The sequence below is a fragment of the Somniosus microcephalus genome, chromosome 34 (assembly GCF_052327205.1).
Source record: "Somniosus microcephalus isolate GS21.2 chromosome 34, FLI_Smic_1.0, whole genome shotgun sequence".
Classification (NCBI taxonomy): domain Eukaryota; kingdom Metazoa; phylum Chordata; class Chondrichthyes; order Squaliformes; family Somniosidae; genus Somniosus; species Somniosus microcephalus.
In genome coordinates this window covers 3746053-3767278 of record NC_141020.1, presented here as the reverse complement: position 1 = coordinate 3767278, position 21226 = coordinate 3746053, and the positions used below count along the sequence as shown (strand labels likewise).

General features: G+C 52.1%; 2 protein-coding genes across 2 annotated transcripts in view; one reads left to right on the top strand and one right to left on the bottom strand.

Annotated features, from left to right (window-relative positions):
* Nucleotides 1-11088, top strand: part of LOC147096652 (hypoxia-inducible factor 1-alpha-like) — a 40986-nt gene extending 29898 nt beyond the window's left edge. Inside the window, exons 7-12 of the mRNA XM_085973205.1 lie at nucleotides 672-934; nucleotides 1417-1509; nucleotides 3696-4315; nucleotides 8849-8957; nucleotides 9684-9807; nucleotides 10936-11088. Of these exons, the coding sequence (XP_085829331.1) occupies nucleotides 672-934; nucleotides 1417-1509; nucleotides 3696-4315; nucleotides 8849-8957; nucleotides 9684-9807; nucleotides 10936-11081 (1355 nt within the window). The 3' untranslated portion in view covers nucleotides 11082-11088. The remainder of the gene's footprint in view (nucleotides 1-671; nucleotides 935-1416; nucleotides 1510-3695; nucleotides 4316-8848; nucleotides 8958-9683; nucleotides 9808-10935) is intronic.
* Nucleotides 11089-20474: 9386 nt separating this feature from the next.
* The window catches only part of nop53 (NOP53 ribosome biogenesis factor), a 36983-nt gene continuing 36231 nt past the window's right edge, over nucleotides 20475-21226 (bottom strand). Inside the window, exon 13 of the mRNA XM_085973206.1 lies at nucleotides 20475-20574. Coding sequence (XP_085829332.1) covers nucleotides 20568-20574 — 7 coding nt within the window. The 3' untranslated portion in view covers nucleotides 20475-20567. The remainder of the gene's footprint in view (nucleotides 20575-21226) is intronic.

Here is a 21226-nt window from a genome sequence, read left to right as displayed (position 1 = left end):
CCGACAGTGTGGTGCTCCCTCAGTACCGCCCCTCCGACAGTGCGGCGCTCCCTCAGTATTGCTCCTCCGACAGTGCGGCGCTCCCTCAGTAGTGACCCTCTGACAGTGCGGTGCTCCCTCAGTACTGCCCCTCCGACAGTGCAGCACTCCCTCAGTACTGCTCATCCGACAGTGCGGCGCTCCCTCAGTACTGTCCCTCCGACAGTGCGGCACTCCCTCAGTACTGCCCCTCGGACAGTGCGGCGCTCCCTCAGTAGTGCCCCTTCGACAGTGCGGTGCTCCCTCAGTACTGCCCCTCCGACAGTGTGGCGCTCCCTCAGTACCGCCCCTCTGACAGTGCGGCGCTCCCTCAGTACTGCCCCTCCGACAGTGGGGCGCTCCCTCAGTACTGCCCCTCCGACAGTGCAGCGCTCCCTCTGTACTGCCCCTCCGACAGTGTGGTGCTCCCTCAGTACTGCCCCTCTGTCAGTGCGGCGCTCCTTCAGCACTGCCCCTCCGACAGTGTGGTGCTCCCTCAGTACTGCCCCTCTGTCAGTGCGGCGCTCCTTCAGCACTGCACTGGGAGTGTCAGCCTGGATTATGTGCTCATTTCTCTGGAGTGGGGCTTGAGCCCACAGGCAGGAGTACTACCCACATGCTCTTCACTAATTACACTTCCTTTGTGTGTCTAGAGCGGCTGGATTCGAAAGCATTCCAGTTCACCAAAACACTGCCTGAGGACGGCCGGGTGCCCTTGTCACCCGAGGAGTTTTGCACCCCCGAACTCTGCAAACTACTGTCGCCCATCTTTGACCGGCAGGAGGAGCTGAGACCCATCAGCGGCCGAGATCAGGGCCTGGCGCCACCAAACAAGACCCGCGAATCGGACAGTGAGGGGGCCATGACACCAGAGGCTGTGGTCCCCAAGCTGGGTGGCTGTGAAAGTCCTGATGTGGTGAGTGTGGGGTCGGTCGGAGGTGAGGGGCAGGATTTGCTTGAGGGTTTTATTTATATTCATTCATGGGATGTGGGCGTCGCTGGCAAGGCCAGCATTTATTGCCCATCCCTAATTGCCCCTTGAGAAGGTGGTGGTGAGCCACCTTCTTGAACCGCTGCAGTCCGTGTGGTGAAGGTGCTCCCACAGTGCTGTTAGGGAGGGAGTTCCAGGATTTTGACCCAGCGACGATGAGGGAACGGCCGATATATTTCCAAGTCAGGATGGTGTGTGACTTGGAGGGGAACTTGGAGGTGGTGGTGTTCCCGTGCGCCTGCTGCCCTTGTCCTTCTAGGTGGAAGAGGTCACGGGTTTGGGAGGTGCTGCCGAAGAAGCCTTGGGTGACGATGATATTGAAAAGGGGTGCTGGGGGAAGGGTGGGGTGCTGGGAAATGTGTCGCTGGGTTTCGGGTCTCTTGATGTTTGCTTTTTCCTGTTTACAGGATTGTGATATCGAGGGTTTCTGCATCAATTCGGAGGTTGTGCAGAAGCTGTTTGCGATCGACGGCAAAGCTCAGCAGACAAAGACACACCAGGTGAGTCTCTGCCCCTTGGCGTTACCCTCTCCGATTTTTCTACCTTGCATCGCGCGTCTCTGGACGCACGCGATCTCAGGATTGCCTGAAGATGGCGGGCAGAAACCCTCGCTGCGTCTGGGTTAGAGAGGACCGGATAAGCGGCTGCTACTCACTCTCCTGTGACACCTGTTCGGGAGATCAGGCTCGGCTGTGATGCCCCCATGCTCGAATAGCCTACTGACACTCACCGTCCAAACAAATAGGACATAGAATCACTGGAGAAAGTGCAAAAAATATTTACACGGATGGTACCAGAGCCGAGAGGTTACAGCTATCGGGAAAGATTGAACAGGTTGGGGCTTCTTTTTAGAAAAGAGGAGACTGAGTGGGTGACCAGATAGAGGTTTTCAAAAGTATGAATGGGTTGGACAGGGTCGATGTGGAGAGAATGTTTCCCCTTGCGGGAGAATCCAAAACTAGGGGCCATAAATACAAGATAGTTACTAATAAATCCAATAGGGAAATAAGGAGAAGTGTCTTTACTCAGAGGGTGGAACTCGCTACCACAGGAAGTGGTTGAGGCAAATAGTTTAGATACTTTCAAAAGGAAACTAGACGAGTACCTGAGGGTAAAGGGAATAGAAAGAAATGCTGAAAGGCTGAGATGGGGTCGATGGAATGGGAGGCTGGTGTGGAGAATAAACCCCAGCACAGGCTGGTTGGGCCGAATGGCCTGTTTCTGTGCTGTATCTTCTATGTAATTCCATGTAACTTGTATTTATCCAGCGCCTTTAACATAGTAAAACGTCCCGCGGCGCTTCACAGGAGCGATTATCAGACAGAATTTGACACCGAGCCAGATGAGATATTAGTGCAGGTGACCAAAATCTTGATCAGAGGTCGGTTTTAAGGAGGGTATTAAAAGAGGAGAGAGAGGCGGAGAGGTTTAGGGAGGGAATTCCAGAGCTCGGGGCCCAGGTAGCTGAAGGCACGGCCGCCAATGGTGGAGCGATTAAAATCGGGGGATGCTCAAGAGGCCAGAATTGGAGGAGCGCAGATATCTCAGGGGGGTTGTGGGGCTGGAGGAGGTTACAGAGATAGGGAGGGGGGAGGCCGTGGAGGGATTTGAAGACAAGGATGAGAATTTTGAAATCGAGGTGTTGCCGGACCGGGAGCCAATGTAGGTCAGCGAGCACAGGGGGTGATGGGTGAACGGGACTCGGTGTGAGTTAGGACACGGGTCAGCGAGCACAGGGGGTGATGGGTGAACGGGACTCAGTGTGAGTTAGGACACGGGGCAGTGAGCACAGGGGGTGATGGGTGAACGGGACTGGGTGTGAGTTAGGACACGGGGCAGTGAGCACAGGGGGTGATGGGTGAACGGGACTGGGTGTGAGTTAGGACACGGGGCAGTGAGCACAGGGGGTGATGGGTGAACGGGACTGGGTGTGAGTTAGGACACGGGGCAGTGAGCACAGGGGGTGATGCGTGAACGGGACTGGGTGTGAGTTAGGACACGGGGCAGTGAGCACAGGGGGTGATGGGTGAACGGGACTGGGTGTGAGTTAGGACACGGGGCAGTGAGCACAGGGGGTGATGGGTGAACGGGACTGGGTGTGAGTTAGGACACGGGGCACTGAGCACAGGGGGTGATGGGTGAACGGGACTGGGTGTGAGTTAGGACACGGGGCAGTGAGCACAGGGGGTGATGGGTGAACGGGACTGGGTGTGAGTCAGGACACGGGGCAGTGAGCACAGGGGGTGATGGGTGAACGGGACTGGGTGTGAGTTAGGACACGGGGCAGTGAGCACAGGGGGTGATGGGTGAACGGGACTGGGTGTGAGTTAGGACACGGGGCAGCTGAGTTTTGGATGAGCTGAAGTTTACGGAGGGTGGAATGTGGGAGGCGGCCCGGGGAGCGTTGGAATAGTCGGTCTCCGGAGGTGACAAAGGCAGGGATGAGGGTTTCAGCAGCAGATGAGCTGAGGTAAGGGCAGAGACGGGCGATTTTACGGAGGTGGAAGGAGGCGGTCTTAGTGACGGAGCGAACATGGGGTCGGAATCTCAGCTAAGGGTCAAGTAGGACGCCAAGGATCAGAGCTGAAGGAATGGAGGGTGGCTGGAGATCAGGACGGGGGGGAATTGGAGAAAACTGACTGTTATTAATAAGCGAGAGGTCTGATTTGCGGTTTGGTGTTTTCAGGGATCCACGGAGCTGGACCTGGAGATGTTAGCACCGTACATCTCCATGGAGGAGGATTTCCAACTGAACAGCTTCGACTCATTGCCTGAAGAGGACGGAAGGGTCTGTTCTAACGAGCACCCAGACACAGGTCCCAACTGCCAGCCCGCCACACGGGATGACTCCCGCAGCTTGTACGAGGCGCTGACCGACCCTGAGGCCTTCCGCCCCCGATCCTCCAGCCTCCTCACCGTCCGCCCGAGGGAGCCGGCCAGAGCTCGTAGCCTGGCGCGCTGCGGCAGTTTGACGGACATCCTCCATCCTCCGGGAAGCCCCGCCCCCTTGGAACGTTCCAGCAGCACGACCGACCTGAGCGAGACCCAAGCTCCGAGCCCCGGCCGCGGGCTGATACCTTTGGGAGGGCCGGCATTCACTGTGGCCGTGGAGAACGTTCTCCTGGCTTTATTCCAGCCCCAGACCGCGGTCAATCCCCTGGAGACTGGAGTCCGAATCAGCGAGTCGGCCGGCAGCACTGGTCAGGGTGCAGCATCTTTAAAGGCTGGAGTGGGGCTCGAGCCCGCTGACCGACTGAACATTGGCGGGGCTGAGAGGACCGCCCAGCACTCACCACCCAAGAAGAGGTACTGACGTCGCTTCATTTTACACATGTGCCACACACCTTAGAGTCATAGAGTCATAGAGTAATACAGCACAGATAGAGGCCCTTCGGCCCATCGTGTCCATGCCGGCCATCAAGCCCTGTCTAATCTAATCCCATATTCCAGCATTTGGCCCGTAGCCTTGTATGCTATGGCATTTCAAATGCTCATCCAAATGCTTCTTAAATGTTGTGAGGGTTTCTGCCTCCACAACCCTTTCAGGCAGTGAGTTCCAGACTCCAACCACCCTCTGGGTGAAAAAGTTCTTTCTCAAATCCCCTCTAAACCTCCCTCCCTTTACCTTGAATCTATGCCCCCTAGTTATTGACCCCTCTACTAAGGGGAAAAGCTCCTCAGCATCCATCCTATCTATGCCCCTCACAATTTTGTACACCTCAATCATGTCCCCCCTCAGCCTCCTCTGCTCCAAGGAAAACAAACCCAATCTGCCCAGTCTCTCTTCATAGCTGAAGCGCTCCAGCCCTGGTAACATCCTGGTGAACCTCCTCTGCACCCTCTCTAACGCGATCACATCTTTCCTGTAGTGTGGCGACCAGAACTGCACACAGTATTCCAGCTGTGGCCTAACCAGTGTTTTATACAGCTCCATCATAACCTCCTTGCTCTTATATTCTATGCCTCGGCTAATGAAGGCAAGTATCCCATATGCCTTTTTTACCACCTTATCCACCTGTTCCGCCGCCTTCAGGGATCTGTGTACCTGCACACCCAGATCCCTCTGACCCTCCGTCTTGCCTAGGGTCTTACCATTCATTGTGTATTCCCTTGCCTTGTTAGACCCCCCAAAGTGCATCACCTCGCACTTTTCCGGGTTAAATTCCATTTGCCACTGTTCCGCCCATCTGACCAACCCATCTATATCGTTCTGCAGACTGAGGCTACCCTCCTCGCTATTTACCACCCTACCAATTTTAGTATCATCCGCGAATTTACTGATCATACCCTTTACATTCATATCCAAGTCATTAATGTAGACCACAAACAGCAAGGGACCCAGCACCGATCCCTGTGGTACCCCACTGGCCACAGGTTTCCAGTCACAAAAACAACCTTCGACCATCACCCTCTGCCTTCTGCCACTAAGCCAGTTTTGTATCCAATGTGCCAAGGCACCCTGGATTCCATGGGCTCTTACCTTCTTGACCAGTCTCCTGTGCGGGACTTTATCGAAGGCCTTACTGAAATCCATGTATACCACATCCACTGCGTTACCCTCATCCACACACCTAGTCACCCCCTCAAAAAATTCAATCAAATTAGTCAGACATGATCTTCCCTTGACAAAGCCATGTTGACTATCCCTGATTAATCCTTGCCTCTCCAAGTGGAGACAAATTTTGTCCCTCAGGATTTTTTCCAGTAATTTTCCTACCACTGATGTTAGGCTCACTGGCCTGTAGTTCCCCGGTTTTTCCCTACTACCCTTCTTGAATAATGGTACTACATTAGCGGTTCTCCAGTCCTCTGGCACATCCCCTGTGGCCAGAGAGGTCCTGAATATATGTGTTAGAGCCCCCGCAATCTCCTCCTTTGCCTCACACAGCAGCCTGGGGTACATTTCATCGGGGCCTGGGGATTTATCCATTTTTAGGCCAGCTAAAACCGCCAATACCTCCTCCCTCTCGATGTTAATATGTTCGAGCATATCACAGTCCCCCCGCCCTATTTCTATGTCTACATCGTCCTTCTCCATAGTGAAAACAGATGCAAAAAATTCATTTAGAACCCCTCCTACATCTTCCGGCTCCACACACAGATTGCCACTTTTGTCCCTAATGGGCCCTATTTTTTCCCTAGTTATCCTTTTACCCTTAATATACTTATAAAACATCTTCGGATTTTCCTTTATTTTGCTCGCCAGTGTTATTTCATGGCCCCTCCTTGATCTCCTAATTTCTTTTTTAAGTATCCCCCTGCACTTTTTGTACTCCTCTAGGGCTTCCTCCGTCTTTAGCCTTTTGTATCTACCAAAAGCCCTCCTTTTTTTCCTAATCCATTCCCGTATATCCCCTGACATCCACGGTTCCCTGTGGTTTTTGGAACCACTCTTGACCTTTATGGGAACATGTTGCCCTTGTATGATCTCAATCTCCCTTCTGAAAGCCTCCCATTGCTCCGATGCGGATTTTCCTACAAGTAGCTGATCCCAGTCCATTTTGGCCAGATCCTGCCTTATCCTATTAAAATCGGCCTTCCCCCAATTTAGAACCTTTATTTCCGGCCCATCCCTGTCCTTTTCCATGACCACCTTAAATCTTACCATATTATGGTCACTATCACCAAAGTGCTCACCTACTAGCACTTTTTCCACTTGGCCGGCCACATTCCCTAGAATTAGGTCCAGTACCGCCCCCTCTCTTGTAGGACTTTCTACATGCTGGCTCAAAAAGCTCTCCTGGATGCACTTTAAGAATTCTACACCCTCTGAGCCTTTCACACTCTGACTATCCCAGTTAATATTGGGGAAGTTGAAATCCCCCATTATTATTACCCTATTATTTGCACATTTCTCTGAGATTTGCCTACATATCTGTTCCTCTATCTCCCCCTGACTGTTTGGAGGCCTATAGTACACTCCCAGCAAAGTGCTTGCCCCCTTTTTGTTTTTAAGCTCCACCCATATGGCCTCATTAGAGGACCCAGCTAATATATCATCCCTGATAGATAACGCTGCACGGTTCTGGTCTCCATATTATAAAAAGGAGACACTGGAGAAGGTGCAGAAAAGATTCACGAGGGTGATACCAAAACTGAGAGGGTGGCCCAGAAATTCGGGTCGGGGGCTTCCCACGGGTGCAAGCCCCCGACCTGCTCTTACCTAGCGCGCCGGCCATTGAGCTGTGGGCCCGCGTGGGATTCCGATCCTGGGCCGCCTCCAACTGCCGGCGCGCAGTGCTCGCGTATCCCAGGGGCGCAGTTAGTTCGAAGCGTCCCCTGGGATCACGTGGGCCATGGAGAGCCAATCGGAGCAGGGAATGCTTCATTCAATTCATTAAATATATTCAAGAAGGAGTTGGATATATTTCTTAAGGCTAAAGGGATCAAGGGATATGGGGAGAAGGCAGGGACAGGGTACTGAATTTGGATGATCAGCCATGATCTCATTAAATGGCGGAGCAGGCTCGATGGGCCGAATGGCCTACTCCTATCTTCTATGTTTCATAAGTTTGACAGGAAGAGCTGTCAAACCTATAAATACTATAAGCCCCAAAACATCACTAAAACCTCAAATAATTTTTTTTTAAATCACATTTTTAAAATAACTATAAATTACATGAAATAACTATTTTAAACAATAATTTAAATTTTTGAAAAAATTAATTACATTTTCTAACGGGGTTAAAAATATACTTACCTTTCTTTAAAGTATTTAAAAATAATAAACCTGTGGAAATTTTTTTAAAATTTTAATTAATTCACCACTTACCTTGTTAAAAGCAGGCCTTGCGATTGCTTTTTAAAAGTGTAACTCCTGGAGACTTACCCTCCCGGAGAAACCTGCAAAAAAACCGCAAGTTCGATGCGGACGCGCTGCCTCTCCGGCGCACGCATTCCATCTTTGAACCCCTTCTTTGAAGGGAACGGAAGTTCCGGTTTCCCGCGCATGCACAGTGCATGCACGAAACCGGCACTTTCGTTGGGCCTACGCGTGAGTACCCAGCGCGTACTCACCCGTGGGGACCCCAATTTCTGGGCCATAATATACTTATCAAGGAAGGCTCAACAGGCTGGGGGTCTTTTCTCTAGAAATGAGAAGGCTGAGGGGTGACCTGATAAATGTCAGCACCCAGTTAACTGAACCCCAACACAGATCAGGGTCCATGGAACTGTACCCCAACACAGATTAGGGTCCATGGAACTGTACCCCAACACAGGTCAGGGTCCATGGAACTGTACCCCAACACGGGTCAGGGTCCATGGAACTGTACCCCAACACAGGTCAGGGTCCATGGAACTGTACCCCAACACGGGTCAGGGTCCATGGAACTGTACCCCAACACAGGTCAGGGTCCATGGAACTGTACCCCAACACAGGTCAGGGTCCATGGAACTGTACCCCAACACGGGTCAGGGTCCATGGAACTGTACCCCAACACGGGTCAGCGCCTTCAGGGCAGGAGGGACGAGAGTTGGGGAAGAGATCCAATTGGAGGATGTATGGAGCATCGCTTGCAATGGCGAGGAGCTGTTCGAGGTCGCCCCCTCCTGGTGGAATCACATTGTTACTGAGCGCCTCCAGGGGGCGCCTCAGGCTGTTCCATTGGGTCTGGGGCACCTCCTTTGATGTTTTGTGAAATTTGCTTCAATTTTCGAACCCGATGTACTGAAACGACCTGTTAAAAAGCGTTTCTGATCTTTGGGCCAATTGAGAGAAAAAAATAAGTCACTGTGCTGCCTGAAAAGATTCAACGGTGATTGCGGTCGGCTGTTTGTACGGTTGCTGGAGTCACTGCGGCCCAGAGTGTAAATAATCGATTGCCTCGCACTCTGCAGGACGCTGGACGAATGGACTTTCGGGGGAAAGCAGGAGGAACTCAGCCCGCAGATGTTGGCCATTCGTAATCTGAAACGCAAACACTGTCTGGAGAACGGGAGCTTTCTGGTACAAACTGAATTATCAACACACTCAGAACCATCTGTTGGCTGGGACTGGTCAGCTTGTTTGGTTGGTTGGTTTCCTGGCTAGTTAGTCAGCTAGTTGCATAGTCAGTTGGTGACAAGTTGACCCGTGGGTTGGCACACTGGTCAGATAGCCAGCAAGTTGGTAGAATGGGTGGTTCCCTGGCTTATTAGTAGGCTGGTTGGGTATGTGGTTGGTTCATTGGTTAGATGATTGGCTAGTTAGTTTGGTTAGTGGGCTGGTTGGTTAGTGAGCTGGTTTGGTAAGTGTGCTGGTTTGGTTAGTGGGCTGGTTGGGTAGCTGGTTGGTTAGTGAGCTGGTTTGGTAAGTGGGCTGGTTTGGTTAGTGGGCTGGTTGGTTAGACGGCTGATTGGGTAGCTGGTTGGTTAGTGGGTTGGTTTGTCAGTGGGCTGGTTGGGTTAGTGGTCTGGTTTGATTGGTGGGCTGGTTTGGTTGATGGGCTGGTTTGATTGGTGGGCTGGTTTGGTTGATGGGCTGGTTTGATTGGTGAGCTGGTTTGGTTGATGGGCTGGTTTGGTTGGTGGTCTGGTTGGGTTGATGGTCTGGTTGGGTTGGTGGGCTGGTTCGGTTTGGTATCTGGTTGGTTTGCTGGCTGGATGATTGGCTCGTTAGTTGACTGGTTGGGTAGCTGGTTAAATGGCTGTTATTTATTTGGAGTTACAGGTTTTGATTTAATTTGCTACACAGGATTCTGTCTTGGATGTTTCAAGTGTTGCAGACATTGTTCGAGTCACAGCAAAGCGACTGAAGAACGTCGAGAATATGGCAACCAGTCTGGAGAAAGAACCTCTCGCTCTCGTTACCCCAATGAGTAAGATCACCTTCGATTGTCTTTAATTTCAGATTTCCAGGGCTCCTGCTTTTGCTTATTCTCTGTCAGGTGTGACTTTGCCGGTTTGTGCTATTGCAGTGTAGCTTATCACAGAATGGGAATGGTGGCCTCGTGGTTATGGTACTGGACCAGTAACCCAGGGATCCAAGTGTTCAAATCCCACCAGAGCAAGTTGTGAGTTCAATAAATCTGGTCATTTATGAACCAGCAGCAGGAAATGACCATAGACCAAGAGAGGGAACCTATCGCCCTCCACATGACTCCAGTCCCACTCTCTTCTTAGGCATTCCCTCAGTACTGCCCCTCCGACAGTGCAGCGCTCCCTCAGTACTGCCCCTCCGACAGTGCAGCGCTCCCTCAGTACTGCCCCTCTGACAGTGCGGTGCTCCCTCAGTACTGTCCCTCCGACAGTGCAGCACTCCCTCAGTACCATCCCTCCAACAGTGCGGCGCTCCCTCAGTACTGCCCCTCCGACAGTGCGGCGCTCCCTCAGTAATGCCCCTCCGACAGTGCGGCGCTCCCTCAGTACTGCCCCTCCGACAGTGCGGCGCTCCCTCAGTACTGCCCCTCCGACAGTGCGGCGCTCCCTCAGTACTGCCCCTCCGACAGTGCGGCGCTCCCTCAGTACTGCCCCTCCGACAGTGCGGCACTCCCTCAGTACTGCCCCTCCAACAGTGCAGTGCTCCCTCCGACAGTGCGGCGCTCCCTCAGTACTGCCCCTCCGACAGTGCGGCGCTCCCTCAGTACTGCCCCTCCGACAGTGCGGCGCTCCCTCAGTACTGCCCCTCCGACAGTGCGGCACTCCCTCAGTACTGCCCCTCCAACAGTGCAGTGCTCCCTCCGACAGTGCAGCGCTCCCTCAGTACTGCCCCTCCGACAGTGCGGCGCTCCCTCAGTACTGCCCCTCCGACAGTGCGGCACTCCCTCAGTACTACACTGGGAGTGTCAGCCTGGATTTTGTGCTCAAGTCTCTGGAGTGGGACTTGAACCCACGACCTTCTGACTCGGAGGCGAGAGCCACCCACTGGGTTGACACTAAAAACAAACTAAGAAGTACAGGTGCTGCCAGCGTTTTGTGCAGCCTAACATTCTGTTGTCTCTCTCCAGCGCTGACCATGCAATTGTTGGGGATGGAAGGGTCTGGGCCCCGGGAGCTGACTCGTTACGACTGTGAGGTCAACGCCCCGGTACCGGGCAGGTGTCGTCTGCTGCAGGGAGCGGAGTTACTGAAAGCTCTGGACCAGATCTCGTGAAACCTCCTCTCTGCACAAACGCCGTTCTTCATCAGAAATCCTTCAGGACTCTGCACTCATTCTCGATCCGGGGGGGGACGGGGGCCCTAGTTAATCCTGCACCTCGATTAAACCGTCACCATCTTCGAGCAGCCCGTGCTTTTACATTCAACGTACGAGAGCTTTCGGAGGCTGGCAGAGGGCGAGCCAGCGCTAGAAGCTTTCCCTAACTCACTGAAACCCAACCTTTACTGGAGCTCAAAGGAAAAATCACCCCGGTGTGTCCCCCCCACCCTCCCCACATACCCCAGCCACAGGCCCATAAATGTGCTTTGGCCTGAGGATTGCGCTGGAGATGCTGGGTTTCAATCACCTGGATTCAGCAGCCTCCCCGAGACTGACGCAAATTGCACCCGGCCAGGCTCGAAGGTGACTGTTTAATCCAGGATTCACTGAACAACTGCACTTTGCTGGAAATCTCTCACTCTGTCTCTCTCTCTCTCGCTCTGTCTCTCTCCTATTTCTACCCACCTGTGTCTCAGTGTGGGGAGCAAACACCAACATTTAGGACTGAGATTGAGGAGAAATGTCTTCACTCAGAGGGTGGTGAACCTGTGGAATTCTCTACCACAGAAGGCTGTGGAGGCCAAGTCATGGAATATATTTAAGGAGATAGATAGATTTCTAGACACAAAAGGCATCAAGGGGTATGGGGAGAGAGCGGGAATATGGTATTGAGATAGAGGATCAGCCATGATCATATTGAATGGCGGAGCAGGCTCGAAGGGCCGAATGGCCAACTCCTGCTCCTATTTTCCTATGTTTCTAACTGTAGCTCCGAACTGTGGGAAGGAGCTGACGGGGAACATGAGGCAGCTCTTTGGCAAAGTCCCGCGTCGTACTTGGCTGAGCCCAGCAATTCAACTGGAGAAATCTTAATCTTTTAAAAAATATATTGACCAAAGCTCACAGATGCCTGCACACACGCCCCCTGCACTGAGCGGCACTTCCGTCCCGGACAGTTTACCGCCGGGTTGCAATCGTGGAACCATCTGAGAAGCTCTTGTGTCCAGGAGGTTCCTGGGGTCGCAGTGGCAGCCCCTGTGTGTCTGAGAAAAGAGAGACAGGAACATGTAGCTCTGTTTGGAGCCGTGGCACGGTATCCCCGGGGCTTCGGGGGGCCGAGAGAGAAAATAAATCAATAAAAAGCCACCCTCCCTTTCGAAGACTATCTCCCAGCTCTTACTGCGGCGGCCGTGCCTTCAGCTGCCTGGGCCCTAAGCTCTGGAATTCCCTCCCTAAACCTCTCCGCCTCGCTACCTCTCTCTCCTCCTTTAAGAGGCTCCTTCAAACCTACCTCTTTGATCACCTGTCCTAATATCTACTTATGTGGCTCAGGGTCAAATTTTGTTTGATAATCGCTCCTGTGAAGCGCCTTGAGATGTTTTACTACGTTAAAGGCGCCGTATAAATGCAAGTTGTTGTTATAAATGCCTACAATCCCCATGCAGCTAGCGGGGGGGGGAGGGAGGGTGGAAATGTGCAGGGAACACGCGTTCCTCTCTGTACACCTCTCAGTGGCCGCTGTCTGTTCTCTCGATCGGAGAGCAATGCACATCAGAGAGAGTCGGAAATACGAGGAGGGTGGGAAATATATAAATACGGAGGGGGCACCAGTAATATCGGCAGGAACTGAACTGATGCAGTGCCTCTTATCTCCCAAACGCCACAGTACATAGCTCAGCACTGGCTGGGTAAACACCCACACACTTACTGCTCGAAGACAGAGCGGAGCCTTAACCACACATTCCCGCTGATCTGTGCACAAAACCCCCGGCAACACGGTAAACAGAAAAGAAAAAATTAGCGAATTGCTAAAATATATATATTTTTAATTCCTTTATGGGATGTGGGCGTCGCTGGCAAGACCAGCATTTATTGCCCATCCCTAATCGCCCTTGAGAAGGTGGTGGTGAGCCACCTTCTTGAACCGCTGCAGTCCGTGTGGTGAAGGTGCTCCCACAGTGCTGTTAGGGAGGGAGTTGCAGGATTTTGACCCAGCGACCATGAAGGAACGGCCGATTATATATCGCTTAATATGGTGCAAATATACTGGTGCAAATCTCCGGCAATTTGCAATGGTGCTACAGGCTTGGATAGCCAACCCTCCAGGGTTGCCCTGGAGTCTTCAGGAACTAAAGATTAATCTCCCGGGGGCAAAACCCGGGAGAAAAATCACAGTGGCATTAAAAAAAATTGTGTTTTTATTTCATTTACTTTGAAGATTTTTTGTTTACTAGTTTTAGAAATATTGGAGATGGGAAAATAGGCGGCTTGACCGACAATCAATAATCGGGTAAGGAAGAGTCTGTTCGCTTTTCGATTGGACCGCCGTGGGGATGGAGGTGTTGGGCGACCAATGCCATGTCACGCAAGCTCCCAGAATCCAGAGTTGCCAATTCTACTGGAGACAGGCACGGGACCATCTCACCCATCCAACGTGCTGCCAATGGTAACACCACAACCAGCCTTTGTGGTCTCCATACTGACTCCTGTCTATATGGTGAAGCAAGTGTGAATGGGAACTTCCTGTCACCGGCTCTTGTGAACGGGAGCCTCCTGTCACCAGCTCTTGTGAACGGAAGCCTCCTGTCACCAGCTCTTGTGAACGGGAGCCTCCTGTCACCAGCTCTTGTGAACGGGGAGCCTCCTGTCACCAGCTCTTGTGAACGGGAGCCTCCTGTCACCTGCTCTTGTGAACAGGAGCCTCCTGTCACCAGCTCTTGTGAACGGGAGCCTCCTGTCACCAGCTCTTGTGAACGGGAGCCGGTGAACGGAAGCCTCCGGTCACCGGCTCTTGTGAACGGGAGCCTCCTGTCACCAGCTCTTGTGAACGGGAGCCTCCTGTCACCAGCTCTTGTGAACGGAAGCCTCCTGTCACCGGCTCTTGTGAACAGGAGCCTCCTGTCACCAGCTCTTGTGAACAGGAGCCTCCTGTCACCAGCTCTTGTGAACGGGAGCCTCCTGTCACCAGCTCTTGTGAACGGAAGCCTCCTGTCACCAGCTCTTGTGAACGGGAGCCTCCTGTCACCTGCTCTTGTGAACGGAAGCCTCCTGTCACCAGCTCTTGTGAACGGAAGCCTCCTGTCACCGGCTCTTGTGAACGGGAGCCTCCTGTCACCAGCTCTTGTGAACGGGAGCCTCCTGTCACCGGCTCTTGTGAACGGGAGCCTCCTGTCACCAGCTCTTGTGAACAGGAGCCTCCTGTCACCAGCTCTTGTGAACAGGAGCCTCCTGTCACCAGCTCTTGTGAATGGGGGCCTCCTGTCACCAGCTCTTGTGAACGGGAGCCTCCTGTCACCAGCTCTTGTGAATGGGGGCCTCCTGTCACCAGCTCTTGTGAACAGGAGCCTCCTGTCACCAGCTCTTGTGAATGGGGGCCTCCTGTCACCAGCTCTTGTGAATGGGGGCCTCCTGTCACCAGCTCTTGTGAACGGGAGCCTCCTGTCACCAGCTCTTGTGAATGGGGGCCTCCTGTCACCAGCTCTTGTGAACAGGAGCCTCCTGTCACCAGCTCTTGTGAATGGGGGCCTCCTGTCACCAGCTCTTGTGAACGGGAGCCTCCTGTCACCAGCTCTTGTGAACGGGAGCCTCCTGTCACCAGCTCTTGTGAATGGGGGCCTCCTGTCACCAGCTCTTGTGAACAGGAGCCTCCTGTCACCAGCTCTTGTGAATGGGGGCCTCCTGTCACCAGCTCTTGTGAAGGGGAGCCTCCTGTCACCAGCTCTTGTGAACAGGAGCCTCCTGTCACCAGCTCTTGTGAATGGGGGCCTCCTGTCACCAGCTCTTGTGAACGGGAGCCTCCTGTCACCGGCTCTTGTGAACGGGAGCCTCCGGTCACCAGCTCTTGTGAACGGGAGCCTCCGGTCACCAGCTCTTGTGAACGGGGAGCCTCCTGTCAGCGCCCCGTCCTACCAAACATTGATTTAGTGTCTGCCAGCAGGTGGTGTTTGATTTGATTTCTGATCAAAATGGGATGGGTTCTTATTACAGACAAATGTTGTGGGTCTGCTTGGTCGGAATATAACCTGTATCATCATCATTAAATGTTTTATCTTTTAAAAAAATGTAATCAACAGAATCTTGTCATTCTGGGAAATAAAAGAAACTTTAATATTTGTTCTGCAGCGTGTTTCTTTACTGACATCACCGGCTGATTTTGGATCCCAGGATTGTCCCTCATGTATTGTTTGATAAAAGTGAACTTTTAAGTGAGATATCCGGATGTGTTTATATATAAAAGAACTTGTATTTCTAGAACACCCTTCAACACCTCAGGTCATCCCAAAGCGCTTCACAGCCAATGAAGTACTTTTTGAAGTGGAGTCACTGTTGTAATGTAGGAAACGCAGCAGCCAATTTGCGCACAGCAAGCTCCCACAAACAGCACTGTGATAATGACCAGATCATCTGTTTTAATGATGTTGATTGAGGGATAAATATTGGCCCCAGGGCACCGGGGAGAACTCCCCTGCTCTTCTTCAAATAGGGCCGTGGGATCTTTTACATCCACCTGAGAGAGTAGACGGGGCCTCAGTTTAATGTCTCATCCGAAAGACGGCACCTCTGACAGTGCGGCGCTCCCTCAGCACTGCACTGGTAGTGTCTAGATTTTGTGCTCAAGTCTCTGGAGTGGGACTTGAACCCACGACCTTCTGCCTCAGAGAGTGCTGCCCACTGAGCCACTGTAACGCATAATACTCGAACTCATTCTGCGGAACGCCTCAGTCTGCACTTCAACGCAAAGGCCTTTAACTGCAAGCGTGGTGGTCTTCCACTCCTCTCCTACACTTTTCTTCCTTCAAGCCCTGCACGAGAGGCCTTGACCCTTCACCTGACCTGCCAAAACCTCAGAGCGGGATGTATACATAGATCCGCTCTCTGGTCTTTTCTCCGGTTTGAAAATTATCAGCATAATTGTGAAGTATAGAAATTACACTGGGGGCGGAGGGAGTTATACTGCGGGTGACGAGTTACATTGGGGCCGAGGGTACAGTAGGGTGTTGGGAGTTATACTGCGGGTAGTGAGGTACACTGGGGCTGAGGGGTACAGTAGGGTGGTGGGAGTTATACTGCGGGTGACGAGTTACACGGGCTGAGGAGTACAGTAGGACACAGAGTTATACTGCGGGTGACAAGTTACACTGGGGCTGAGGAGTACAGTAGGGCGGTGGGAGTTATACTGCGGGTGACAAGTTACACTGGGGCTGAGGGGTACAGTAGGGCGGTGGGAGTTATACTGCGGGTGACAAGTTACACTGGGGCTGAGGGGTACAGTAGGGCGCTTTGAGTTATACTGCAGGTAGTGAGGTACACTGGGACTGCACTAGGTTGCTGGGAGTTATACTGCGGGTAGTGAGGTACACTGGGACTGCACTAGGTTGCTGGGAGTTATACTGCGGGTAGTGGGGTACACTGGGACTGCACTAGGTTGCTGGGAGTTATACTGCGGGTAGTGAGGTACACTGGGACTGCACTAGGTTGCTGGGAGTTATATTGCGGGTAGTGTGGTACACTGGGACTGCACTAGGTTGCTGGGAGTTATACTGCAGGTAGTGGGGTACACTGGGACTGCACTAGGTTGCTGGGAGTTATACTGCGGGTAGTGGGGTACACTGGGACTGCACTAGGGCGGTGGGAGTTATACTGCGGGTAGTGAGGTACACTGGGACTGCACTAGGTTGCTGGGAGTTATACTGCGGGTAGTGTGGTACACTGGGACTGCACTAGGGCGGTGGGAGTTATACTGCAGGTAGTGGGGTACACTGGGACTGCACTAGGGTGGTGGGGGTTCCTGGGGTGGGGTGCGGGGATTGCGTTGAGGCCATTTATTCCCCACTGCTGAAGACATTGGGTTTTCTGGCGTCAGTCCCACAGTGACATCAAACAACCCATGACTGGGACAGTGCCCGAGACATCTTTAAATCTCACACCCACTGCGGACCATCAGAAAGTAGCACGACAGCTCCCCCCAGTGGCTTAGCTGGTGAAGGCGACATCTAAACTCAGCCATACAGACCCAACAACTTACATTTATATAGCACCTTTAACGTAGCAAAACATCCCTTGGCGCTGCACAGGAGCGATTATCAGACAAAACTTAACTTGACACACGAGGAGATATTAGGGCAGGTGACCAAAAGCTTGGTCAAAGAGGTAGGTTTTAAGGAGCGTCTTAGAGAGAGAACTCCGAGTTCTGCTATCCCTGGTCCTAACTGGTTAAATGCTTCACACCGACTCCCGCTGCATTCTGAGCCAGCTCCTACAGCTGCCCCAAGTTGACGCTGAACCGAATGCTGTCCCCTCGACACTCGCACATTCCTCCAGCGAGATGCGCATCGGCGGGGCAGGAACCCCAGATGGTTTTTCCCCCTTCCCAACCGAAGGTGCTAAGGCCAACGCGGATATCTCGGGGGGGGTTGTGGGGCTGGAGGGAGTTACAGAGATAGGGAGGGGTGAGGCCATGGAGGGATTTGAAAACAAGGATGAGAATTTTAAAATTGAGGTGCTGCTTAACCGGGAGCCAATGTAGGTCAGCGAGCACGGGGTGATGGGTGGACGGGACTTGGTGTGAGTTAGGACACGGGCAGCCGAGTTTTGGATGACCTCAAGTTTACGTAGGGTGGAATGTGGGAGGCCAGCCAGGAGTGCGTTGGAATGGTCAAGTCTAGAGGTAACAAAGGCATGGATGAGGGTTTCAGCGGCGGATGAGCTGAGGCAAGGGCGGAGACGGGCGATGTTAAGGAGGTGGAAGTAGGCGGTCTTAGTGATGGAGCGGAAATATGGTGATAAGCTCAGCTCAGGGTCAAACATGGCACCAAAAACACCGATTAATCATTTGCCTCACTAGAGTTTGAGGGCTGCTGTGTTTCCCTAAACCGTTACAGCATTTCAAAAGTAATTTGCCGGTTTTGTAGCGTTTTGTGACAGAGGGGCAGTGAGGTAGAAACATAGAAGATAGGAGCAGGAGTAGGCCATTCGGCCCCTCGAGCCTGTTCCGCCATTTAATGAGATCATGGCTGATCATCCAAATTCAGTACCCTGTCCCTGCTTTCTCCCCATATCCCTTGATCCCTTTTGCCTTAAGAAATATATCTAATTCCTTCTTGAATATATTTAATGAATTGGCCTCAACTGCCCTGTGTGGTAGAGAATTCCACAGGTTCACCACAGTCTGGGTGAAGAAATTCCTCATCTCAGTCCTAAATGGCTTACCCTTATCCTTAGACTGTGACCCCTGGTTCTGGACACCCCGGCCATCGGGAACATCCTTCCTGCATCTAGTCTTAGTCCTGTTAGAATTTTATAAGTTTCAATGAGATCCCCTCTCATTCTTCTAAACTCTAGCGAATATAAGCCTAATCGACCCAATCTCTCCTCATACGTCATTCCTGCCATCCCAGGTATCAGTCTGGTGAATCTTCGCTGCACTCCCTCCATGGCAAGAACATCCTTCCTCAGATAAGGCGACCAAAACTGCACACAATACTCAAGGTGTGGTCTCACCATCCTTGCTCCTGTTTCGAATCCTCTCACTACGAAGGCCAACATACCATTTGCCTTCTTAACCGCCTGCTGCACCTGCATGTTTACCTTCACCGAGTGGTGCACAAGGACACCCAGGTCTCGTTGCACTTCCCCTTCTCCCAATCTATTGCCGTTCAGATAATAATCTGCCTTACTGTTTTTGCCACCAAAGTGGATAACCTCGCATTTATCCACATTATACTGTATCTTAAACGCAAGTACCGGACCCGATGTGGTCTGGACGTTAGTGACAGCAGCCTGTAACTGGAGGTTCACAGCCCAGCTTCCGATCGTTACTTCAGTAACACCCTCCGCCATCAGGGGACGGTCCGCCAATCACACACAACTCTGACTCGCCTCACAACAGATTGGGAGGAGTATGGAACGGCATCCGAGGAATCCGCTACACCAGGACTGAATTTTTGGCAGAGGAGGGATCCGTCAGTGGAACAGGATTTATAGAAATAATGTAAAAATCCCCCCCCACACTCTGGAAAGGGACCATCTGCGGTGGTTCGAGTCCCAGAGACCAGGAGGTGGAGATTCAACCCCCTCGGTTTACGGTACAGTGTCAGCCGTGGTTCAGTGGGCAGCACTCACGCCTCTGGGTCAGAACATACGAATTAGGAGCAGGAGTCGGCCACTCGGCCCTGCTCCGCCATTCAACAAGATCGCGGCCGATCCGATTACTCCACATTCCCGCCTACCCCCGATAACCTTTCACCCCCTTGCTTACCAAGAATCTATCTACCTCTGCCTTAAAAACATTCAAAGACTCTGCTTCCACCGCCCTCTGAGGAAGAGAGTTCCAAAGACTCACGACTCTCTGTGAGAAAACATTTCTCCTCATCTGTCTTAAATGGGCGACCCCCTATTTTTAAACAGTGACCCCTAGTTCTAGATTCTCCCACAACAGGAAACAGCCTCTCCACATCCACCCTGTCCAGAACTGAGATGAGGAGGAATTTCTTCTCTCAAAGGGTCGTAAATCTGTGGAATTCTCTGCCCCAGAGAGCTGTGGAGGCTGGGTCATTGAATACATTTAAGGTGGAGATAGACAGATTTTTGCAAGATAAGGGAGTGAAGGGTTATGGGGAGCGGGCGGGGAAGTGGCTTTGAGCCCAAGATCCGCCATGATCTTATTGAATGGCGGAGCAGGCTCGAGGGGCCAAGTGGCTGACTCCTGCTCCTATTTCTTATGTTCTGATGTTCTCAACTAACATCACGAACACAGATGACCTGGTCATTATCACGTTGCTGTTTGTGGGAGCTTGCTGTGTGCAAATTGGCTACCGCGTTTCCTACATTACAAGTGACAACACCTCAAAAAGTACTTCATTGGCTGTAAGGCACTGAGACGTCCTGAGGTCATGAAAGGCGCTATATAAATGCAAAGTTCTTTCTTACTGGGGGGCACTGCGATTGGTTTCAGCCCCGAGGCAGAGAGGGACTGAAAAAATCAAAATCAGCCGAGGATCTGTTCCCAACTGTGCAGCTGAGGACAAGATTAGACTGCGCGCTGATGTGCGGACCCCCACGGTCGATTGGCCTGCTGAGGCTCCCGTGTCCAGACTCTCACTTGGTTACCTGGTTAAGGTCGCAGAGGGCGAGGGGTGTCCGTGGAACCTGTAACCCAGTAAGAGTCAGCGTCTTCAGAACAAAACTGGGGGAGACATCATAAAAATGCAGATCGACAGGTTTGACAAACAATCCCACTGGATTACACACACACCCGAACAGGAATGAAGAACCTACGCTGTTTATCATTCTTAATAAATCAAAGACCAGTCACAGAAACAGCCAGTTATCAAAAATGCCACCGGTATATTAAATGTTTCAGATGTTTTATTTGGGATTCAAGAAAAATATTTTAAACATCAATTTCAGCTGTGAGAGTCTCTTGTCTTCAGAGCACGGAGGTTACAACCTGAAAAAGAGTTTTTAAAAAGGCATTTTAATAGCAAAATCTGGGACAGACCCTAGAAAATCATAAGTGGCTGGACAGGAATAACAGGCTTTTTAAAGAGAGCTGCATCACTCTACAGCGAATTACTGGTGGCAGCATTGAGATCGACTTGAGGGGCTGGTTTAGGAGCAGTGTAGAAACAGATGCAAGTGTGTGTGGGGCAAAGTGCAAGTTATCCTAAAGCTTTGCCATCGACGCACTAATAGCCCCAGGGACGATACTGAAGGCGCGTTCACTCCTCAGACAGATCCTGTTCCCCAGAGAGGCCAGTGAAGGTGACAGCACCAATCATCAGAGACTGTTCAGACAAGTTCTTCAAATCGCAAACTCCCCCCCTCACACAGCACCAGATAAATTAAAGGGGATCTCTCCGAGCCTGCAGCTTGGGCCTGAAGGGCTGCAGCCTTGCTGCAGAGTCCCCTTGTTAAGCAGCACGGAGATTTACTGAAATATAGAGACGTGCAAACCCGCTCAGTTTGAATCGCGAGCCCAAAACAGCAAATCTGCTTCCGTTCCAATTTGACACACGTTCCAGGATCCCGCTGGAGGTTTCTGGATCCAGTCCCAATTAAAGGTCCCCAGCATCGCACTGCCGCCTCACGGCGAGTACTGG